Source organism: Phyllopteryx taeniolatus, chromosome 21 (genome assembly GCF_024500385.1).
Source record: "Phyllopteryx taeniolatus isolate TA_2022b chromosome 21, UOR_Ptae_1.2, whole genome shotgun sequence".
NCBI lineage: Eukaryota > Metazoa > Chordata > Actinopteri > Syngnathiformes > Syngnathidae > Phyllopteryx > Phyllopteryx taeniolatus.
In genome coordinates, this window is record NC_084522.1 from 6,690,674 (window position 1) to 6,716,155 (window position 25,482).

The 25,482-nt window shown below is 40.3% G+C and overlaps 2 protein-coding genes across 4 annotated transcripts in view; one reads left to right on the plus strand and one right to left on the minus strand.

The window, feature by feature from the left end:
- Nucleotides 1-380: 380 nt before the first annotated feature.
- Nucleotides 381-4,574, minus strand: rpl14 (ribosomal protein L14). The gene is made up of 6 exons (XM_061760542.1): nt 4,489-4,574; nt 3,449-3,550; nt 3,265-3,359; nt 2,466-2,565; nt 2,150-2,203; nt 381-534 (listed from the first exon to the last, which is right to left on the minus strand). The coding sequence occupies exons 1-6, from the start codon at nt 4,489-4,491 to the stop codon at nt 427-429; spliced, it is 462 nt and encodes a 153-aa protein (XP_061616526.1). The 5' UTR covers nt 4,492-4,574; the 3' UTR covers nt 381-426.
- Nucleotides 4,575-16,716: 12,142 nt separating this feature from the next.
- Nucleotides 16,717-25,482, plus strand: part of LOC133471521 (growth factor receptor-bound protein 10-like) — a 54,329-nt gene continuing 45,563 nt past the window's right edge. For 2 of the 3 annotated variants that reach the window (XR_009786231.1, XM_061761129.1), the window contains exons 1-2: nt 16,717-16,854; nt 23,573-23,680. Coding sequence is in view for 1 of the 3 variants with exons in the window: in XM_061761129.1 (XP_061617113.1) it covers nt 23,630-23,680 (51 nt within the window). In the remaining 2 variants the exon portion in view is untranslated. The remainder of the gene's footprint in view (nt 16,855-23,572; nt 23,681-25,482) is intronic. The other variant, XM_061761130.1, reaches the window with a different exon arrangement.

The following is a 25,482-nucleotide window of genomic DNA, read 5'->3' on the forward strand; positions in this document are numbered from 1 at the left end:
ACATTGCTCCTTGCCGTAAGATGGTGGCAAAGCACTCCTTTTGTCTAAAATTTAGACAAGACATTGACTCTACATGCTCCGCCTCAATTAACTTCATAGTTCCTTGGGGTCGAGATGCCACATAATTGCTCCAAATACTTTTATTGCTTGCCTGAGCACACCTGTATGTTCACAATACGTTATAGTCTACTGAGCAGTCCCATTAACTTGTGTGCTTACGCATGTCATGTCAAATGCTCCGTTCAAAGCATTCAAGCCGCTTGTGTTGTTAAACTGTGAAAACAGCAATGACTGACTAAACACTCAATTGGTTAGTTTCTTCCAACCCTATCAAGGATTCCAGTGAAACCATAACATTGAAAGATTCAGACAAAAAGACGTAGAACCAATCAGAATGTTTATTTTGAAAAAAATAAAATAAAATTTTCACTTCTTCACTGGCTTTTTCTGGACCTTCTTCACTGGCTTTTTCTGGACCTTCTTCACTGGCTCTTTCTCAAGCTTCTTCACCTCATGCTTGATGATCTTGTTCCTCTGCACGAAACAAAGTTTAGAATTACAAATGCATTAAGTCCTGTTGTTGAGTCAAAGCAGTTAAACAACTCAATTTCAGTTGTAGTAAAAATAGCAAACAATTTTAGCCAATAGTTCTGTGTGTAAAGAGCGTCAATAGAGTCGTTCAAAGCATGACACAAACAAGTGTGGCAATCTAAAAAAAATATATATATACATCTTCCTTCCACCAGACTACTATACATAATGGCTTCAAAAAAACTTGATTCACATGGAGACATTTGTTGGCTGTATCACAGATCAGAAGCCTGAAAAAGCAACCTCTGCTGACTTGGTGTCTTGCCCTTCCTCAACAAGACAGATTAGGGCTGGTGATGGAAAAAAATTAATAAATACAAAAAATAATAATAATTGAATAACTCGGCTGAGTTGACTTCAAAAATAGGTTGACGCAGAATTTCTGCCTCAAAGCTCAGCCGGGACCCAAACAAACAAACAAACAAAAAAAACAGTTTCGCTCAGAACAATGTTTGTTCCACCGGAACCAATGTTTTACATGGACATTTATTGCAGACGGAAGCAGTGTTTGCCAAAAATGACAGAGGAGCATCTGTAAGTGATTTTTAAGACACTATCAGATGTATAATGCTAGTGCGCTAATTGTGAATGCCAACCATTTAGTAAAGGCTGGGGGCGATTACTCGAGTACTTATATTTATAGGATAATCAATGCTAAAAAGGTTTGACCATGAAAGCCCTACATTAGATGCATTTTTTTTTTTTTTTAGAAATAGCAGGACTGAGATATCACAAGGACCATATTTGATCAGGGACCAGAAGTGTCTGGCCAGTGGGTGTCATGGTTAACTCATTTGAAATGGCATCCCCCCTACGTGAATATCTAGTGTACGCCACTAATGTACACCTATTATGTTTAAAATCAGGACTCATCTATGAGGAGCCTAGGAGACAACATGAACAAACACATTTTACAATCCATGTGTTACAATATACATTGGATAGTTTACACAACCGTGTTCAAATGCCAGTTTTTTTTGTAAAATTAAAATAAGGCTAAGAAATCATTCCAAAACCTTTACCACTGTGACCTATAATCTGTAAATTCAATTTAAAAAGGAAAGTATTTTGATTGCACAAGTTTGCACACCCTCTTCTAACTGGGAATGTGACTGTGTTCAGAATTAACAGAACACATTCAAACTCATGATAAATGCGAGTCATCACAACAACAGAAATTTCAAGTGCCTATGATTAACACGAAATAAAGTTCAGCTGGTCTAGTAGACTTTCCCTGACATATTTTTCCAAACAGAAGCCTAAAGATTTTGTACGAATACTGAATGGTATATGGAACTGATTAGAATTCTTTCCACCTTGACTAAGGTTCAAATTCCAGCTGAAGAACAACAGCTGCGAAGCATGATGCTGCCATTAACATGCTTTACTCTACGAATGGTGTTCTTTTGGTGTTGTGGCCAAAAAGTTCAACCTTGGTTTCGTCATCCCATAACATTATCCTGCATGCTTGATAGATTTGAAGATTTTTTTTTCTTCCTCAAAAATTTCTAAAAACAAGGCTGAACAAAAAAGTAGACATTCTTTCTGGATCACTTACCATCCTCTTGGCTTTCATCACCTTATAGCGGTCAAAGTCGGACATTTTGGCCCTCTGCAAAGAAATTTGATAAACATTATATGCAGTCCACACCTTAAACCCAGGCGCTGGGGATTTAAAAAATAAAATAAAAATCATACGATGGCAAAGGTTAAATTATAGCTGTCCCATTTCGTTTTGTCCTTCGAGCTCAACAGGTTTGAGAAGACTTAGGTTCTTAATGCATGGTCATGTCAGACTGAAGGAGTGTGTGTGTGTTGCAATTTCAAAAATCGATATTCCTTTGAAGAGCAATAGTTTTAATGAACAATTTTACCTTCTCTCTGGCCTCGATCTTCTTGGCCCAGCTGCTCTGTACCCACTTGTCGTTGACCCCTGCCTTCTCCCAGGCTCTCCTCACAAACTTCTGACGAGCACTGTGATCCAGCACATTGACACAGCGCTGTTAAGTCCCTCATTTCGAGTTTGCTTAATTTTGAACTGTATGACACTAAGGACAAAGATTATAATAAAGCCACGTGTAATACCAATTCAGTTTTATACAGGTAAAGAATATTGTGTTAGAAAGGGGAATCCAGTCAACAGTGAAATTTTTTAGTTATTTTCAACAAACAAAATACTAGACTGTAATCATAATGCTCGCCCCCATCTTTTCTCTATTTGGGGTCGCTGTTTTTGAATGAAGTTTTGATGTATTTATTTTTTTTATGGAAAGATGCCCATCCTGAATCTACTCCTTTCAATTCATCCTGGTTTGGAATCAGCTCCTAGTTGTACTGTCTATAGTGTGGGAGACTTTCGGCTTAATCACACTCTATAAAAGATATTTTTTTTTTTTTTTTTTTTACATTCTTCTTTTCCATATCTTCATATTTATATTTCAAAACACAGTGTTATGTATCCATACATCCATCTTCTGAGCCGCTTCTCCTCACTAGGGTTGCGGGCGTGCTGGAGCCTGTAACTAAACATTTATTTTTGGGGGATGGAATTTCAATTTCTATTTCTAGAACTTGATAGCCATATGACTAAATTGAGTTACCATCTTGGTCACAGAAAAAAATTGACAGTGTAAGTCAAAGTACCACCGTATACTGGGCCACGCTCGCTCTCACCTGTGAGGCACTTTGATGACGTAGTCTGTGAGCTGCATGCACTTGAAGGGCATGGCTTGCCTCTTTACACCAGTGCAGGGACCATCAACAAGAGCCTGCAAATGTGACAAACAAAAATCTGATATGTTACGGTCATCAGTTTAAAAAAATAACATACACATTCTTACATCCTCAAAACACTCACCCTATTTTGGTCGATGACGTCGATTATGGCAACCAGCTTGCCGGCGTAGGGCCCGAAGGAGATGTAGACGACGCGGCCGATCTCGACGAAGCGCTTGAACACCTGACAAAGTACACATTGGATCGTAAATGCACATACAGTGTCGTTATGCACATAACTGGCCATTACTTTTACATGAATCAACAAATTATAACACAAAAATATAAAATCTTAATTTCAGTAGGCAAACTATTTCATAAACTGAAATAATTTTTCTTTACCGCTTTAGCTCATTATAAGAAATGGTGTGCAAAGTGCAGATTTGTCTTGCCAGTAATATTTGAATTCTGTTTGTGGCTGCTAGTAGATACCCACACCATACTACAACAGTCCATATTGTTTAAAAAATAATTCAGGTAAATGTTAAGTTTGTACTGCATGAGAAAAAAATGCACGGCTATACTGTCGAAATACAATAGTGACAGCCACAAAACAGCAGGTGTTAATTGTGCAGTAGCTCTGATCATTGCTTAACTTTATTGGCCAACTTAATCTTAATGTAATTAATATATTTAATCGATATGTGCGAAGGTATCGCTCGAAAGTTTCATCTTCCAGCAACACGTCATAACAAAATTCGAAGTAACTCGTTGTTAGCATTGGCTAACGACAACATCCGAACGACGTCTAAGCACCCGGTATGAGTGACACAAATCTAACAATAATCATGCAATTTGCTGCAAAAACATGTTATGTTCATATGTCATATATGATGTTGGTGGTTTCAGTCACTCTTGAGTTCAACCCCGTTAGCTTAGCAGGCGTGCTTTCGGCCCAGTCTACCGTCTGGACCGACCACGTTGTACTGCGATTGATAGCCGACATTTTATCGACAAATATTATTGTCGAATAAACGTACACGTTAACGTCAGACAATTCTAGGAAACGTGTACGAGTGTATTTGAGGTCACAAATAGCAACTGTTATGTCAACCGGACAGCACATTTAAGAAAAAAAAAAACGTCGTAGTGAAAATGCTAACTCGATCATGGCAAACCTACCATGGCGGCAGCCTGGGAGCAGAAAGAATGAAACAATTTCCGGCAGGAGCAGATGCTGCTTCCGCTTAGGTAATGCGCATGTGCAATGTGTTTCGTGTCACAGTACAGTAGGTATCGTACTCAACTTCGGCCTAAAATGCTCATATTTAGTATTTTGTTGTCCTTTTTAATTTAATTCGCCCTAAATTTAACATTTTGTATGGCCTAATTAAAAGGTTTTATGACTTCCTCTTCTGTACTACTTCCTACTAGAGCTATCATGAAGATAAGCTGGATGGATTTCTTTCACTTTGGACAGGTGGAGCTTATATTATTTACTAACTGTTTTATTTTTTGTAATTTATTTTAAACAGAATGTCATCATTCTAGTGGTGAAACTAAACTGTACGTTACCTTACTAATTGGTTGCCTTCAGAGATGGAACACAAGATGGCAGCATCTCTATTAAGTGGATAGGAAACTCAGCTATGCCATATTTTTGAAGAAGAGTTCGAAGAAATACCCATCCCAATAAAGTAGCTGCTGTGACCAGTTGCCCTACATGTCATGGATACATTTTCACACGAGTTTACAAACAGGAAGCATGGCAAGGAACTGTATACACAATAACTTCAGATTATATTTGATTTATGAGATCCAAAGCAAGAAATGTATCAAAATATGCCTTTACAAAATAATAATGCTGTGCTGCACTAGTAACACTACTAGGCCTGTTTTAGTAGGTATGTTTTAGTAATTTGGGAGGAAATCAAAGAAAACCCACACAAACGATGTAAGAAAATGCAAACTCCACCCAAGAGGGTCAGAAACAGTGAGGCAGACGTGCTTACCACTATATAACCGTTTGGTTACTAAAATAATAATGATGATTATAACTTTACTTGTTACTCATTATGGTCACAGGTGACCTGGAGCCTATCCCAGATAACTTTGGATGAGAGGCGGTGTACACCCGGGACTGGTGGCCAGCCTATCACAATACATACAGTATAGATGAACAACCATTCACATTCATATTCACACCTACAGTACGGACAATTTAGTCTTCAATTAACCTAACGCATGTTTTTGAAAACCCATGCAAGAACGGGGAGAACATACAAACTCCACACAACAGGGCCTGAATACGTGCTGCGCATTGTGAGCAATTGTGCAAAATATATTTTAGGTTTATTATTTGAATGTGTCACATGTTATATTTGTATTAGAATTGCATGTCAGGCCGGCTCGAAAGCATCCGGCCCACAGGTAGAGATAGCCTGTGGGCCCACCTCTTGTACCAATGTACCTAATAAAGTGGCTGATGTGTGTTTACATAACAGCCACTCAAAGCTCATAGCTACTCGTGCTGTGTGTTGATTGTTACGTTGTCAAGGTCAATAGAGGTAAACAAAATGGCATTCCTTAAGAAAACGTTCCCGCCTGACGAGCGATGGGAAACATGATTATGGCTCAGCTTCGTCACAGACGCTTTGTCTGGCGTTTCCTGTGGCCTTCTCCCAAAAAAACATGTTTGTTCCCGGTTCGATATTTATTTAGCCAACATTTAGCTGTGAGGGAAATCCTGTCTGACCTCTCAGCCTGCTCTGATGAGAACACGGGCACTTGGTGACGTCCAGGAGGTAGATGATCATTTTTTAAACGTAAACCTTGCATAACCCACTACTCTAATCTTTGTTTGAGCAGAGATCCAATGAGCAGACCTGGAAGCGGTTTTGCAAGGACGTTCAGGCATGATTCACAACACACAAACGCACACAGATGATGATTTACACTTGTAAGTGCAAACACACACACACACATCCACACGCACAGATGGTTGCAGTTAGAGAGTAATATTTTAACTGAGGCTGACACTGTTGTTTCATGTCTGGAAAATCTGAGTAATGCTTGTTTGACAAATAATCTCTGATGTAGTTTAGCCTTTGTTTAATTAAGCTATGATGCATTAAAACAAGCTTGTACTGTACATGGAACAGATGGGAGCGCATCCATCCTTAATGTTCTCGACTCTTTAAACTTACTAGAGTTAAATAACCCGGGGTAAATGTAATGTGACCACTTTAAATGGCTCACTTTTAGGTTGACTCAAGTAGACATACAGTGTGTCTCCAGAAACATTTGATGTAAGGCTTGTGAGTGCCACAATTTTTTATTATAGTTTTGTATCATTGTGTGAATGTTTGGATTTTAATTATGTAGTCAACTGTGTGTACGTGTGTGAATGAATTTGAATGATTTTGTGAATTGTTCAGTGAAATGTTAATGTTTTTTTTGGTCATTGTAATCAACATACCATAAAATTAGGAATAGTAAAAAAAAAACCACACAAAATACACAGGCTGAGCAGTGGCTTATTTACATTAGACAATATTGGCCCCTGAAAACAGGCAGTTTTCAGCAAGGCTACAAAAATTCTGCCCAAGATGTTCTTCTTACATGCGATTTTAATTACATTTCCCCTAACCTAAATTAGACTAAATATGCACGAGAGATTTTTGAGGTGTGACTCAAGCAAATAGTGGGCTTGTTCCACCCCTGGCACATTAAACCAACCCCAAAATAATTTATAAAGTGTTTCTCCTGGAAAACAGCGCAGCGCAGCCACAGTCAGTCGCAGGTGTTATATAACAGGCCCCGGGTTTAGTGAAACTGTCACTGCTGGAATTGTAAAACAATGGCAGTGAAGGGTGAGAGATAACAGAGCATGGCCCCTACTGTGATAATAAGACTGTGGGGTGGCTATATTTAGAGGCTCACTTTGCCTCGTGTGTGTGTGCGCGTGCATACTTGTAACGTTACTTAATCTGTTTACATGATGCGCTTGCATTGGGGAAACAATGTAAGGTTAAGGATGGTCCAGTGACAAGAGCATTCGTCACTGTGGTGTCATCTGAAGACGTTTGTTTGTTCGTGCAGAAACATGCATACACTTGCTACAACATTAGGTACTCTTGCACTCAGATAAAATGCAAAAGGATGTCTAAAATTGTTGTTTTTCTTCAGCTGGAACCGGGGCCATGAAAAAGGTAGAAGGAATTATGAACAGTTCAAAAACAGGAGTCAGTGTTAGCACAAAACCTTCAAGCTTCCACTAGACAGAAATAAATGTAAGGAAAAACCTACTAGAAGAGCTGAAATTTGGGGCTAATCAGAAATGGTGTGTGCTGATTACCATTTAACATGAGTTTGAATTTGATTGGTTAATTCTGAACACAGCCACAACCCAGTTATAGGTGGGTGTGCACAGTTGTGCAACCACATTAACTCAGTTGTTTATTTTTACTTCCACTCGCCAAGAGATTTTCTTTTCAATTGAGTTGTGCAGGTTATAGGTCACATTAATGGTGGGGAAAGTTTTAAAAGTATTTATCTTGGTCTCTTTTTTTTATATCACAAAACAAGGGTGTGTAAACTTTTTATTTCCACTGTAACTGACGTAATGTTCTTCTTCCAGATAGCAAGTTTGAAAAATTATGACCATAGCTTGTTGTCACCACCCATACTAAGAGATGTTTCTAATATTTAGGTTAACGTAATTTCTCGTGTATAATGCACACCCCCCCCACCCCCAAATTGTCAAAAGTCAATAGTGCACATTATACATAGGTATAGGAGAAAATGAAAAAGTATTTCCCATTTTATAAATGTATGCCGCCATCTAGAGGTTATGAAAAGCTGTACACTTTCATTCCACTATTTCACTGCCCCCTAGAGGTTATGAAAAAGTTGTACACTTTCATTCTAGTATGCCACTTAGAGGTTATGAAAAAGGTGTAGCCTACACTTTCATTCCAATATGACAGGGGTACATATGACTGCATATATGTACAATTGTGCTCATAAATTTACATACCCAGGCAGAATTTGTGAAATATTGTTTTGTTTTTTTCTTTTTTTTAAATACGACTTATGACATTTCTTTATGGTTATGTTTCATTTCATGATAATGCTTTTCTGAAATGCTTGACCCTTTAATTTGAATCCTATTAAAATCAAATTAAATGTTTTTCTCCTGGTCCTTCATGTTTTCTTAAAAAAATTGTGCACATCTTACAAATTCTGCCTGGGTAATCAAACATATGAGCACAACTGTGGTTTCTCATTTACTAAATAAAAGTAGGACTGGCAATTTCAAAATAAGAGCAAGTAAATAAAAATAAAGTATTATGTATTCAAATAAAGTGCTTAACTTCAGAATAATTATTTGAAAAAAGTAATAAAATACTGATAATACTTCATGTTTTGATCACATGGGTAGAAGCAAAATCATGCATTGTAAAAATGCATTCTACATAAGTTGAAGGTTTTCCAGAATTTTGAGGTCAATTTTGGGGGTGCGCATTATACATGGGTGCACATTATACACGAGAAATTACGGTACTTAATTTCGCTACATTACCAGTCTTTGATGAAATTACTGAAAAGGTTGCAGCACAGCTTGCTCTTTCACAACTTCTAAACCAGCAAACTGCAGAAAAGAAAATCACAAAGAGGCTTTTAGATTATTTCATGTCCTGTTTCTATTGGCTGGCAGCCAATGGCGAGGAGATAAGCCCATCAACACTGCCAAGTTGCCTTAACTGTTATCAGTGCTGTTGTTTACCCAACCCTGGTCACCACATGTTCTTAATTTATACACACTGGAGTCGGACACTCCAGTACCTGCAAAATTTTTCATCCGCAACAATAATAGTGCTATGTTTTGATTGGTACAGTGGTACCTTGGCGTTTGATTCACCCGTGTTTTTCGAGATGCGAGCCGTCACTCGGCCGATATTTTGATTTGACATGAGAGCGAAAACTTCAGATACGACCGCTAGATGGTGGCGAACTCAACTCACTTCACAACAAGCAGTAGTTTGGCTTCAGTTAAGCTTCAAGCTGCCACTCCCAGGTGAAGTTCATAATGAAACTAAACATAAAACAAGGAGAATCACACGTGTATTTAAACAACCCCATAACTTTGCCTTCAGAAAGGCCGCTAGCTTAATGATGACACACAATGCAAAACGCCATAGAATTTGAATACCATTAATGTTGCTGTGTTATAACCATTCGGACAATGGATATTTGAACACGAACAGTGCAGCAACACATGTTGACAGACAATATAACAATACTCAGAGGCATGCATTCGTTACAAAAAATGACTAATTATATCACTGCAGCAAATGTGGGGCTGGATCAGATTAATGGCATTTACATTTATTTCAATGAGGAAAGATGAATTGAGATACGAGCATTCTGAGTTATGAGCATGGTCACGGAACAAATTAAACTCATAAGTCAAGGCACCTCTGTATTGATTTAACAGTGTGTTTCTTGTTTAGTTGTAGTTTGCAGGGCATGTGGCTGCTGATACAAGTTGCAGCTTGCAGTTAGTGCTGAGTTGGCTTGTTTGCGTTATTTGCTATATGACAGAAAATGCCACAGGAGCTGAGTTATATGGCATATGTGGTTACTGTGAACATTTTGTCCTAAAGGAGCTTGCCAGGAAGCCAAGGGACAAAGTCCATTTTAGGGAGTGGTTTATGCTGGATGAATGGGTCAAATAAAAGCGCCAGCCAAGAGCTTGAAACCTCTGTGAAATACTGTTTACTGGGACTGTGGTATAGTAATAAAAATGTACAAAAGTATTAACCTTTCAACAACTGCTGGACCCCCTGAACCCCAATAATTCTTCATCTTGCCAAGACGTTTTGGACATTTCTATGCTTCCAACTTTGTGGGAATGGTTTTGTGTGGAAAAACTTGAAACCCCTGTAATCAGCCCTATCAAACACCTTTAAATTGAACCACAACAGAGATTGGAGCAGAGACAAGGCCCTCTTATCCAACATCATGACTGCTCATCTCAAATATCTGTTTGACTGGACAGAAATTCCCACAAGTACACTCTACTATCTTGTAACGGGTCGTGCCAGAAGAGTGGAAACTGTGAGACTAACTCCACTTGTTCTTCCGTTTTCACTTTGTTGTTCACTTTATTCACACTGTTGCAGATCTCAATGTACAAGTGTGACACAGCATTTCACATCTGTCTCTCCATTTTGAGGTCTGGAGTGAAAACCGCAACTGCATGTGGCCGCATGTTGATCATGTGACCTAATACAAACCAGCCCACTAACGACTGCTGCATGTGCATTAACGTGTTGTCTTCTTTAGTTTCAGGCACCAAAACTGCTAGCTAAGCATAATGAAAACATCACAGTTTGTCAGAATTAATTGTCAAGTAACAGTTTTAACATTATTAACTGTCATACAAGTATAAGAAAACGTTACCTACTGTTTAAAATGTATTAAAACTAATATAAACTAAAACACACGAGACACTTGAAGCTGTAGAGTGATTCTGTTATCCAATGGCGTATTGCTGAAATTACAGTAAAAGTCTCTATTAGCAAGCATACATAAGAAGTTACAAAAGTCATTTACTGTAATCTGGCCCTCCAAGCATTTACGGTATCATGAGTCCTATAATATTTGTTGTGGTGTAAGATATTGATAAGCTGTCAAATGTTGGTTCTATGATCACTTTTTCTCATTGAATAATAAAAACATTTTTTTTAGGGGGCTAAGAAAAAGCAAAACAGAGTTAATAGTGAAGATGTAATTATGTAGACGCTTTCTGAGATAGTCCCATTTGCACTCCAAGATGACTTTTAAGGCATATTTTTCAAGAGCATTTTGGTTGAACTCCTAAATTGCACCAGTTTTGGGGCATTCCACTTTGGAGGTTCCTTTGTGCTACTTAACATCCTGGACAAAATATTTAATGCTGAGACTTAAACTAAAAGTACCTTGTTGTTCTTTCTCTGACTTTATCTAACTTCAAATAATGACCAGATACATCAAGTCTTGGGCCAATGCCAATGCTTGAGTTACTAAAGTTTAAGACACAACCTTCAACCCCCCCCACCCACACTTCCTGTTGGATTTTGTTCTGCTGTTCTCAGAAAAGCGAGTCATGACTTTGGAAATGGAATGTTCTAGAGCTGGACCTTGTCAGTAGTGTTTGGGACCACTCAAGCAGCTACAGTCTGTCGGGCCAAAGTCTTACACGCTCCACGCTGCCCAGGTTAAAACCCGTTTGACCTTTGCATGCCACTTTTGAGGGAAAGTCCCAATGCTCGGAAATTGTGTCACTTTGCAGTCAATGCTGAATGCTTCATGGTCAAGGTATTTGCTGTTTTTTAACCATGAGTAACAGGGTGATCATCAAAGTATATTAAGTTCGACATGAAATGGCTGAAAGGGCTTTTGGCTTTTCGGTCTTAAAGTTGACATTTCCATTAATCACCCTCGCTCCTGCTTGGCCGACGTTCAACAGTGAGGCTCCAAGCTGCTGCATGCACACTACTCTGGTCCACTTATCAACTTGAAATGAGTATCCTCCTCCGTCAGTTGGGCTCGTTATTTTGTTTCCATCAGGAGGGTCACCAGAGATCTGTTTGCTTTATCTCAAATTCCTCCTCTTCATGCAGCAAGAGTCATTCGAGATTCCCCAGATTGTTTTAATGGACGGTGAGCTTAGCCTTGACCTAAACAAATGTGGTTTGGATCCTTGGAGAGTTGCTATAAATAGCCTCGTCTTTTGGCACAAAATAGCTGATATCCAAAGGGGTCCGTGGGCATGATGGAAGGGAACTGTCCGCCTTCCCCCTGCTCAAAACCTTGATTTGGGAGCTAGATACATCAGGAGTTTTTAAATAGACCAAAAGAAGCTTCAAGAGAACATGGAACATGGAGATGGAAAAAGTGTTGCTGTTTAAGCAGGATGCATACATACTGATTTTTAATATCTTAACCAATAATTAAAATTTGAGAGACCCCACAGAATAAAGAAAAAAATCAGCATGTGTGTTCTTATTGCTCTTATTGTGTGCGGTGTACGGGAGCTCACAACAACTTAAATTGATAAGTCAAGGCACCAATGTAGTACGTTGTAGAAGAAGAAATACAGTATAAGAAGCTCGGCTAACTGTCAGCTTAACTAAATTGCGGTTGCAAACTCTTCTTGTCATGTTATTGTGAAGGTACATTATACGCTAACACATAACCAGTTGATTCTTTATTTGTGTCTGGCCAGCCACAGCGTGAGGTTTCAGATCGCTTCCAAATTGACTATCATTCCAATTCACGTCTCAATCATCAATCCGTGGCTCGGCCCAACTCGGTGTTGACCACACACATAAGGATTTGCTGTCATAAATATTGAACAGGTTTTACATCTCCAAAAAAAAAACAAAAAAAACACTCTTAACACACCCTGCACCACAGAGACATCCGACAATCAGGGTTTTGCCGACTTTGATCGTAAAGGAGGAATAATGCTTAAATTTGGTAAGGTGATTTGTAATATACTGGTACCATTGTTTAATATTATTCCAAAAATGTACAAATAAAGGCCTCCCCCAATAGACACTTCCCCCCCATGTGCAGTTGAGTGTATAAATAATTGCTGATAAGAAAATCTTGAACTCAGTAATCCACACTTTGCCTTATTTCTCCTTAGTTGGCAAAGCCGGTTGGATGCCAAATCAATGAGGGCTTATTTATGTGCACAGTGAGTGATTAAGCTGAGGAGAAATTAAATTCCTCAAATGATTATTGCTCATTTCTTTCCCCACTTCCTCTACACTCATAAAAGAAAAGACTTGCAGGTGCTGGTGGAACATTGCTCATGCTTTCCTGAAAACTCAATCCTGGTATCCGTGCCAGATGGAAGGGTGGTGTTCCATCCTATTTGCACGGCCAGGCCAAATATCTACCTGGCAACATCTGAGCCCGCGGTGAAATATATTACATCTTAGTAATATTTTCTCTGTTTGATCTGGAAAAAGATGCCCCACACTTGTTTAATAAAGACCTCATTTGACCCGGCTGAATCAAAAAGACATGACTTCAACTACTACTTCAGGGCAGCAGTTGAAGTTAGGCTAAGAAGTGAGGGAATGTGTCATTGAAAAAAAAGGTTTTAGATTCCAGACAATGTAGCAACGCCGTGAAAAAACTGCGTCAATTAAATAATTTTCTTATTCGTTTTGGTACCTAAAAGATTAAACCTCACCATACAATATGTTCTGTAAAAAAAATAGTAAAATTGTGACTCATGATCATTATGACCATTCTGTCATATTAGCTTGGCACAGTTGTTCAGTGTTTCCTAATCCTTCGCTACATTTCCCTGTGTTGAAAAAAGAATCAAATACGTAAAAATAAGTTTTAAAATAGGCAGCACGGTGGAGCTGCATCTACTGTGTAACATGATCAATGTAGCAAAGTGGTGAAGCAGCCACTCAATGGAGCCATATTAATCATCCATCCATTTTTTTATTACCATTTCCCCGTATTAGGCTCACGGGGGAGCTGGAGCCTATACCAGCTGGGTGAGAGGCGGGATACACCCTGACTGGTCACCAGCCAATCGCAGGGCACATATAGACAAACAACACACTCACATTCACACTTATGGCCAATTTAAAGTCTTTAATTAACTCTAAAAAGCGTGTTTTTGGACGGTGGGAGAAAGCCAGAGTACCTGGACAAAACTGATGCCAGCAAAGGGAGAACATGCAAACTCCACACGGGAGGGTTTGAGCCGAGATCCAAACCAGATCCATACCCAGAACCTCTCAACTGTGAGGCAGGCATGCTACCGTGGTGCCACATCTTGATCTTGATATTATGATTATATGAGCAAAGGTCCAGCATATGTTAATATTAAAATTACACCACTATGGAATCCCAGATATGACATGGGGAGAATTTTTGGGGGCAGTAATATAAGTGTAACGTGCACACACAATGCCAATTTGTGGTTATGAAATATAATTTGTGGCCACAAATTACACATAAAATGTACACAAAATATGAATTTGTGGCCACAAAATACTAAGGTGTGCACAAAATACGCAAAAAGACCAATTTGTGGGTATAACTTCTGGGTAAGCAAATGAAGTGCACCTTCGCTAAAAACTCCAATACAGTATGTGATATTCTCTACTTCTTCGACCTTAGCATTTTTAGAGAAGGTGTACTCTGTTTGCTCACCCAATCCACTACATGAGGAACTTCACGGGAGCAAATCTGGAGAATTGCTTAGCGGACTTTCAGTGGATGCGGCGATAGCGAGACATGACTACGGGTTGATGACATGTTGGTTTAAAGTCCAACTTGCTAAAATTGTGTTCTCTTTATAGCTGGTGTCTTCAGACAAAAGTTAAATACATGTATATCAGTTATCTATACAAATATGATATGATATATGTAAACACAAACAAAGCCTAAACATCAGATATTGTCATTTTGGTTGCTCTTGGAAACATCTTGTGTAAAACGAAACACATTGCAGACATTTAAAGTTCCTACGGGGCTTTGTCCTCGTCTCCAACTATTTACCCGTGCTAGAAGGAAGTGCTTTGATCGGGTTTGCCAAATGGGGAAGTTGGTTGTGCATAACTGCTGTTGTCCTGGAATGTTATTAATTTGTATTTTGTGCGCACACTGTACCTAATTTGTGGGCAGAAATTATTATTTCGTGCCCTCGTTAAACCTAATTCATCGCCACAAAATGAGTATTTCATGGCCACAAATTAGCATTTTGTGCGAATGTTTTACAGTACATTGTGGCCACAATAAAAACAAAAAACGTCATTTCTGTGCCTCCATTCATAACAGCTCACACAAGCACAATGTGTACCTTTGCTTGAAGTGAGCAAACACACAAACAGTGTCAGGGTGATCCAGTTCCATATGGCTTGACTTCAACCGGTCACAATGTACTGTGTTTCCTACCCAACCAAATATAGCATTTTTATTGCATTGTACATCCAAAATGTATGCTCTGCTCTAGTTATGTTATATGATTCTTTTTCGCCCCTCTGCATGTGTGTCAAGTGGACCTCCTGCGGCCTTGACAAAGCCCACAACACATCTGGGCCGCTTATCTATTTCCCAACAAGGGTCCTGTGGAATTTTGTTTTATGCAGTCACGCTTCTCCTGTGTTTTGAAAACACATCGCGGGCCCATGTGTTTGTGGACTGACCCATTTTGGTGGGAATGATCAAGCTGTTTCTGTCATTGCGTAACTTTATGACACACAACCTATGAATGCAAACAAACAGAGCAGTCGGACACTGCACTCATCCGACCGTGCGTGGGGAGGGAGGGGGGTGGGGGACTTTGACTTCAAAGTGCACAGGCTTTCCTAGAAGGCACTGTGCTTTAGAGTGGTCTCAGTGTTTTGTTTTGTTTTTTTTTTACGTCATGATATCATTGTTCTAAGTACTCGCGTTAACCTCACATATTCCATTACAGACGTTAGAAAATCATTAGCTTCGTAACCTGCTCTCAACGCAAAATTATCTGCGGACCAGCTCAGCACGTGTTCCCACACAGCTAGTCTAGGGTGGAGGGTTCAGAAGACTTGCGATTGGCCCAGAGCGGAGTTTGTGTGTGACCACTGGCTGATGGATGGCTGAAAGGGCATGAAACATTGAGGATTATCTATCATAGTTACGTCTAAACAGTTCTAGGCCTGCACAAGATATGCTACTATATCATTAGAGCTGTGAACGTTGAGTGACTTAGTGATTCTTTTTCTCTGGTTTGTGGTGGTGACTTATAGTATATGAACTAAAGCAGTACCACACACTTGAATGCCCGAATGGCTTCATGGAAAGTCCATCCATCCAACTAGCGTGCACTTACTAGTAATGTTTGCGTCAAAATGCCGAACATGGCTTGACCGATCATCGGTCTATCCCTATATAAAGACTGTGTGGAACTAGTATTTTTGTCTTCCACTACTGTATGACATTTGTGCACTCGAGTAGGACAACTTTCGCATATTTGTAGGACAACTACACGTTATAGTGAGGCAAAACTGTGCAGTAGTTAACAACTGCGTGCGACTAGTAGTACTACTACAGTCACACCGTATGTTTGTACGTTTGAGAGCGCGCGGGGGCAGAAATCGGGGAGTGGAGGGAGGGGAATTGACGTGCACGCGCGTTGCCCCGGCTCCGCGCGTCACCTGGTGGTGAGGTCAGTGCGCGTGCGCGGATGTCTGAAGGCGTGCGCGCGCGCATTGGTGCGTCCAAGAAGAAGAGAGAGGGGGGGTGGCCGGGAAGAAGGCGGACAAGGTGAAGAGTTTGTGTTTTCTGGGGTGGGGAGGAGGAGGAGGAGGAGGAGGAGAAGGAGGAGAAGGAGGAGGGGAAGGAGGAGAAGGAGGAGAAGGAGAAGGAGAAGGAGAAGGAGAACGGGGTCAAACCGTGTGGAGATCCATAGGAGGACATTCGAGGCTCGCCGGTTCCTTCGACGCTCTTCACCGACGCAACCGCCGCTTCACGACGCTTTCCGTAAGAACTTATTTACTTTACTTGTAACTTAGCTGGCGCTCTTAACGCTTGACGGGGCGTTTTAAAACGTAAACGTGAAAAATGTTCAACGTTAGCGAGCGAGAAGATTGCTGCGTGTGACAAGAACGACGTGGTTGTATTTAAAATGACACCGAGCATTGCAACGATGCGGAGAAATGTGTTGTTTACATGGTTGAGCTCAGCCGAATGGAGCACAAGCTAGCTCGTTTGACGGAGAATGCAATCCCAAAAGATTAAAAACTTGACAGCACCAGTGGATAAGTGCTCAGTTAAAGTTACGTCCCTTTTAATAACAAACAAACACATTGATTTATATACAGTACACTTAAGCAACAGCATTGAGTGTACAATAAATGGTCTGTCATTATAAGCTGCTGTCAAAAATAGCTATGCGGCCGGAGTAAATGTATGTTTCTTTTGGGCTCGTGAGCCAAGGCACATATTTTACATTACAAAAATCTCATGGCGCATCAGCAAGCAAACAAAAAGTGTATTTACTGAAATAATCATGACCACAATTTACTCACATTTACTTATAGTGTGAAATTTGGGCTTGCTTAGTTGAACACAAAGCTATTAGTCAGTTGAATGAATGCCAACAGGTGGATACACAATTTAATTGTACCTTTTGCCATCTAGTTGAAGCATTTAATTATTCTGCTTCTTACTATACATCTAAGATACATCATTTGGAGTACGTATATAGATAATGATTTTTGGACCAATTAACTGGAATTGGCTAATTTCCCATGGCACAACTGTTGTTCTCTTGTGGCACAGTGGTTGGGTATCACTGAGATATTGTCGTCTGTAAGGCTCATTGTTAGACCTGTTCTAAGTTTAAAAATGTATATGCATCTTCCGAAATTGTAAAAGTGTCAAGAGTATAAGCTTTAGTTAATTGAACCGTCCTGTTGCGTAATTCTAGAAACAAGAGCAAATGTTATGAAGAAATGTAAACGAGCCAGGCTTGTCATATGTAATAATATGTTCCTTTAGTCGCTGCATCATATTTTTTTCATATATTTAGTATGACACTGGTATAAACACGTGCAGTGACAAACTACAGGGGGCCGCTCTGGACTCATAGGCAGAAATGCAAATTTTTATTCAATTGGAATTTTAACAAATAACATCTTTAATATGATTTCTAACATTTATTATGCAAAAGGTTGAAGCGGTGCAAGATTCACCTGAAATCGATGCACTAACTACACATTGCCATCAATTGTCCACATGTCCAGACCTTAGGTATGCCCTGTATAGAAAGTGTAAACGCACAGCTTTTTCTAGGAATGCAATGTAGGCTAATCTCTGCACGATACTCACTTAACTACCGTCCATTTTAAGGTATGTTCAAGATCAGGTGACATAAAGGCTTAACGTGAAGCTCAAAAAGCTTGTCCTCTTTTAACTAGTGAGCTGTGCAGGTGCAGGCTGATGTCGCAACTTGTGCAGTTGTAACTGGGAAACCAATGCCAACATTACAGTGGTGCATAGTATACAGGAGAGGCTTTCCTTGAATTAAGATATGCAACATACTTTAGTGGCTATGACTCAAATTGTGCATAAAATGTAATGTTATAGATCATCCATCCATCCATCCATCCATCCATCCATTTTCTGAGCCGCTTATTCTCACAAGGGTCGCGGGAGCGCTGGAGCCTATCCCAGCTATCTTCGGGCAGGAGGCGGGGTACACCCAGAACTGGTTGCCAGCCAATCGCAGAGAAAATACAAACAAACAACCATCTGCACTCACATTCACACCTACGGGCAATTAACCTATCATGCATGTTTTTGGGATGTGGGAGGAAACTGGAGTGCCCGGAGAAAACCCACGCAGACACAGGGAGAACATGCAAACTCCACACACGCGGGGCCGGGGATTGAACCCAGGTCCTCAGAACTGTGAGGCAGACGCTCTAACCAGTCTACGCCTGACCAGTGGTTTTCAAACTTTTTCAACCAAGTACTACCTTAAAAAGATACTTAGCTCCAAGTACCGCCATCATTACCAACATTAAAATAAAGTAGTGTAGTAGGCCTGTATTCATTAAAAGTGAGGTGGAGATTTTATTCCTTAAAAGTAGTTAATATCATAGGTAGTAGGTTAATATTGTCAGTCACTGTAACATTATGCACTGTTTTAACATTAACACTGAGGTTTAATCTAGGAAAATTAAAAAAACTGCACTTAAATAACGATTCAATTCAAATGTATTGCACATAAAAATTAAATACAATTTTTACCCAAATGTTTGAAAACACCCATCCATCCATCCATTCTCTGAGCCGCTTGTCCTCACAAGGGTCGTGGGAGTACTGCCGCCTATCCCAGCTATTGTTTGAAAACACATGGGTCTAAAAGATTAAATGCAAATGTATACACTTAAAAGTTAAATACAATTGAACAATACTGAACAAATGTACTGCACTGGATTATATAAAAAAAAGTTAAAGCCACTGTAACATTAGGCACAGGTTGAACATTTAATTTAGTGATTCTTTTACATACCACTAGAGAGTGCTTGTGTACCACTAATGATTCATGTACCACACTTTGAGAATCAGTGTTAAATACAAACAGGGCAGCCCTTTCTTCCAAAAAAAATCGTATCATTTGTTTTTGCGTCACCCTACTCACAAATAAACCAACAGGTGAAACAATAACAACCTCCCTCAACACGTGTGGCATTATTAAGTACCCCCACGGCCCATTTAATTCTCAGGATCTCCCCCGTTCGGCTCAGTAAAGCTGAATTAGTCCCATTCTCTCCACAAGGAACCACAAATGTCAGCAAATGTCAAGCACTCTGAGCTTTGGCTTCACTTTCAAAGCCTATTAGCGGTACGGCTTGCCCTTTTGGCCAGCCGCTTGATTGGTGCCAACAGACTCATAAGCCTTTGCTGCAACATGTGAGCTATACAGTGGAGCCTTAAAGGTTGAATACAATCCTTTAAGAGATGCTTGTTGAGCTCCAGTTTGTTCAAATTTTGAGAAGGTTTTCCACAATAAAAATCTGTTCCAGAGTCCTGTCCTGGTACCTTTACAGGCAATGTTACATTAAAACATTACTGTCATACAAGCGTAAAAAATAAGAAGAAACCTCGGTATAGTAAACCTTGAAAACAAACAAAAAAATGTGAAGCTGTCGGGCGAGAACCTTCTATATCCAAATGTGATCAATTTCATTTTTTTTTAACAATCAATACTAATTAATGGTTAGGCCCTACGTGGTCTGTTGTTGTTACAAATTATTAATCATTCTAAAGTGTTGAAAATAATGAAAGCAAATCTCTTGGATACTGAGAAGTTTTGTATAACTCCACCTGTTCCTTACTCTGCGGGAGCCTAGCGGCATTATTTTGCCTCAAGATTGAAAGGCTGTATGTTCTTCAGACAAAAACGAATGAAAATAACCATCCATTTTCTGAGCCGCTTCTCCTCACTAGGGTCGCGGGCGTGCTGGAGCCTATCCCAGCTGTCATCGGGCAGGAGGCGGGGTACACCCTGAACTGGTTGCCAGCCAATTGCAGGGCACATAGGAACAAACAACCATTCGCACTCACATTCACACCTCCGGGCAATTTAGAGTCCTCAATTAACCTACCATGTTTTTGGGATGTGGGAGGAAACCGGAGTGCCCGGAGAAAACCCACGCAGGCACGGGGAGAACATGCAAACTCCACACAGGCGGGGCCGGGGATTGAACCCGGGTCCTCAGAACTGTGAGGCTCACGCTCTAACCAGTCGGCCACCGTGCCGCCCGAATGAAAATAATTAGATGCAATTTGAGTAGGTCTGTAATGCTTCGTTGCAGAAAGAAGCATATTAGCCAAAAAGCTAAGTTTGTGCACAGATTCATTTCCGCCTATTGCACCGTCTAGTCAGCGCATTGTTTTTTTTTTTTTGGTAGCGTCATGAAAAATTAGGCCTTTGATGTAGAGTTTGGGAGGATGACATGATCACATTCGTTAGCTTTTGTTAAGTATTAAAGCTTTGTTACAGTTGCATCGATGTTGGTCCGCAACAGTATATGATAGCGATACACCCACTTTAATGATGTAGTTTTATTGTAACTCAAGCAAGATGGTGTTTTTTTATTTAATGTTTTCCCCCCCTCATGTCTCGTGAGACCCATACTTGCATATTAAGTTTTTTTTTCCTGAAAGATTTCATCCTTTTTCAAATTGTTCGACCTTTGAGCCTTTCGGATTTTGAGGTACCACTGTATAAGAGGGAGAGAAAAATTTAGCGTAGTTAGCAGCGGGCTACATGCAAATCGCACACACACATTCGCAATGAGCAGAGAGTAGCCTAAAGATAGCAGCAGAGCCCCAGTGGAAACAGTAATTGGTGGGGTGCACAGAGAGGCTGAGGAGGAGATATTGTTTGAATCATCTGATATCTGTTATATAATGATATGTACAATGGAGACCCACTGTGAGAAAGCAAAAAGCAGTGCCAAGCAAGGGAGAGGTGCTAGTGAGAGTTCAGTGTGAGTGTGTTTCTGTGTGCAGACTCACATTCGCTGAATCTACGGATGTCTGTTTCCTTCCAAAGATTTATTGTGTTTGCTGGAGAAGTACCCGTTTTACAACTTGGGCTTTCTTGAATTCCGAGAAAATCTTGTCCATGAGGTGGATGCCCTTAAAGTGTGCCAGTTTTCCATTAAATTTGGACGCCATATCGGACGTGTGGGTGGAAGCAGATTCCTCCAACGGGCATTGTCAAGACATTAGTACGAAGGAGTATTAGGACCACAGTGAAAAGAAAAACAATTTGTAGTTTCTCCAGAATGGAGTCGTAATTTTAACGAATGAATGTAAAAAAGTCACATGCAACAGTCTGAGATTGGCAAGCCATGTTTCTTGGGGGAAACCTGTATTAATTATGTAATATTATTAAATATTCCGAGGATATGTTGGTTGATAATGAAACATTTTGTTCCCTAAATTTATATTTTTTCTTCTAAAAATTACTTTTTCACCCCCATCATATTAAAAATCTATTCTTGTAAAAAGTACATTTTAATAAAAAAAATTAAAATATTAAAATTGTATTTGTGAATTTTATGGATTTATTCCCATAAGTATGATATTTTTAAGATTTGAGAAACTTTTTGACCTTTTCTAGTATTTATTTATTATTATTATTATTTTTTACCCCATAATATTATATTATGACTCTCTCATGTATTTTTGCAACTTTGTTTTCATCGTATTGATTTCTATTGTTTTCTTTTCTGCTTGGCTGCAAAGGGGGGGGGGGGGGGGGGGGGGGGGGGGAGTTTGTGGTTTTTAAAACTGCTAGAAAGATTTGAATGTAGACACATTTACCCAGTCCCTTCCCTCCTTCAATTCCTGACCAAAGCTGTGTTCCTCACGAACGTGAGCGAGACGTACAATGTGTGTGCACTGTAAACAAGCTGACATTCGCCATGGCTGCTATGTTGGTAACATGACTTATTCATAAAGGAGTGTTACAATAACAAAATGTTATCGGTTTGAGGTTTTATTTTTTTGGAATGTAAAATCAATTAAAAGTCAAAAAGAGGTGATAAACTGACCTGTCATGCAGAAATGTTGCTAATTCCCAGTTGTTAGCAAATGAGGGATTTTCCAGAGGTGGCTACACCGCCATAGTTTGAGCCAATCTCTAAACTGACTGGTCAGCGCGAGGCTCCTGTGATGTGCCTGCTATCCATGCGGCCGCTAGTGCACGGAAAATGATTGACACCTCGTCTGTTATGTCTTCCATCGATTGGTGGTTTTTCCTCAGCCACGGTGGTTTCCTAAAAATCATATGAGGGGTACAAGACAGGGCCAGGGAGGGCTGATGTTTTTCACAGATCATTTTACTAATGTATTATTGTCAGGTCAGACTTAACAGTTTTAACAAATTTGCCAAAAAGTGATTTAAAAAAAACAAAATTTTTTTTGTACATTGCAAGCTGCCCCTTTAATAATTCTTGGCACATCAGGAAATCAGCCGACTGCAATTGCCATTAAAAGGTGTATGAACCAAAAAATACAGCGACGCTTAAGATGGGTCGTGCGTGTGTGTGTGTGTACGTGTGTCTATATCAGCTTTCCAAACACAACCTCTCACATACTCATAACTTGCCCCCTGCTTACTCACAACAGATAATACTACACAGTGCAGTTAAAATAGCCCACTCCGATTTCAAGTTCCCTCCGACTCCCCTCTTTCTACAGACACCCTCATGCCCCCTTCCCCCTTTGCCTTGCCATGCGGTCTGCAGGTGGTGAGTGGTCGTGTGTTGCTATGGAGGTGGGTGGGTCGAGGAGTGAAGGGAGGGAGGTTGGTTCTTATTTAGGCTTAAGCTCCGGGCATTGTTTAGGAACTGACTTGTGTGTGCGTCGCACACAATGGTTGTGTTTACTTTGGATTTGGTGTGCACATGTTCATCCATGCATGCGCCTTCACTCGCACATGCGGACTTTGTTTTCTCTTTGGGTGTTGGGTTTGGTTCCCGCCGTCTTTCTTTAAGCATATGCCAAACACACAGCACTCTGCTCAGTGTTAAACACAAATCCCTCACCTGGAAAGACAAGACTATTTTAAGTTGTCTGCCTCTTTCTCACATAGTTTCTCAATGGATCACATCTTCTTTTTTCTGCTTTCCGTGTTTTTGATTTCAATTTCATGCATGTCCGGCGTTCTGTGCAGGGTGCTGCCGAGACCAGTGGGTGTCATTCCCTTTTAAGGAGGGCCTGAACCAATAAAATGGCCTTAGCAGGAGGCCCCGACTACTTCCTGTGTCACTCAAACTATCAGGTGAGTGTATCCAGAGTGAAGTAGGAGAGACAGACCTACGATGGCATGCACTACACACAAGAAGAAGAATAAATGTATGGTTAAATCAATAGCCGCTTTCACACTGGCTTCCGATTGCCGCATCAGAGGTAGAGCAGTAGAAAAGACAGTAGAGCTGGGGTGTTAGGGTCAGTGAAGGCAACACAGGAGATTATGTGGCATGACGGGATTTGTGATTAGTGTTGCCATGTCAAGGTATATAGATGAATTGGAAAAACGTTGTCACTTTAAATTCATTCACTGCTATTAGTATAAATACTCCTTTAAATTTTATAATGCAGTGGTGCCTTGAGACTCTCCCTCGGAGATGGGGTGAGAAGCTCGGTCATCCGGGAGGAGTTCAGAGTAGAGCTGCTGCTCCTCCACATTGAGAGGAGCCAGATGAGGTGGCTGGGGCATCTGATTCGGATGCCTCCCGGACGCCTCCCTGGTGAGGTCTTCTGGGGACGTCCCACCGGGAGGAGACCCCGGGGACAACCCAGGACACGCTGGAGAGACTACGTCTCTCCGCTCGCCTGTGAATGCCTCGGGATCCCCCCGGAAGAACTGGATGAAGTGGCTGGGGAGTCTGGGCATCCCTGCTAAAGCTACTTCCCCCGTGACCCGACCTCGGATAAGCGGTAGAAAATGGATGGTGCCTTGATATTCAAGTGACCCGACTTTGGAGTTTTTCTAGATACAAGCCATCATTTGGCTATTTTATTTTTTTGCTTTGATTTGCGAGTTCCAACTTGAGATACGGGTGCTTGTCTGTTTTAAAACTACATAGGTCTGCCTCACAAGAGTCAGTTTAGCTTAATGCGAACATATATGAAAACGTCATTTACATGCCAGCGGTTAGCATCAATGGATGCAGTATTAGAAACTTGGAAGCAACGGTTATTGGAACAAAAACGGTGGCGTTATATATATATATAATTGATACATATAATGATACTCAGACATACTTTCTTTGTCCTCTCTGAAAAATGACTAATATGACAGCATTTTATTGAGTCACTCACTCACTAATTGTAGAAGATTCTTCTTTGTTTGTGTCTGAATGACTATACTGCACTGTGTCCTGGTGGCCAAGGTGGGAACAGCACATTCAATTGGATTGTAGCATTATTATTTTCCTTTTTAAAAATGCCCCAAAAGTTTTTTGTTGTTTTTTTAGGGGTGATGGGCTAGAATGGATTACTGACATTTCCATTCATTTCTACGCGAAAAGATGATTTGAGATAAGAGTGTTCCGAGTTACAAGCATGGTCACAGAACGAATTAAATTCATATTGTAAGGCACCACTGTACTGCATTACCCCTATGCATATGTGTGTATCTGTGTGTGTCTGTGTGCCTGCAGTGGTTGGGAGAGTCCGTTTCCCAATGAGTTACTCCCAACACATCAGACCCACTTCCAATGTCCAGTTCCTCCAGAATGAGAATTGTTTCTAGGCTGCAGGATTATAATTCACTACAACCACCAGCAATGCAAAGAATTTCTCTACGGAACATGGAGAGAGTCTATAAATAGAGGACACAAGAATAATAACAAGCTTGCAGCTTTGTCATGCGACGGGCCCGAAAGCTCGCGAGTGTTGCTATTGAAAGAGGTGGCTGAGTTTCTCACTATTTTTTTCCCGTTCATAAACGGAAGGTCACTGCTAACAGCTGAGCCTGTTTGAGGGGTCATTAAATTAAATTGGTTCACATTAGCTTCCAGGAAAGTTCCAGTTCTGCACCAGTAAGACTGCAGTGAATAGTCAATTGAATCCCCGTCG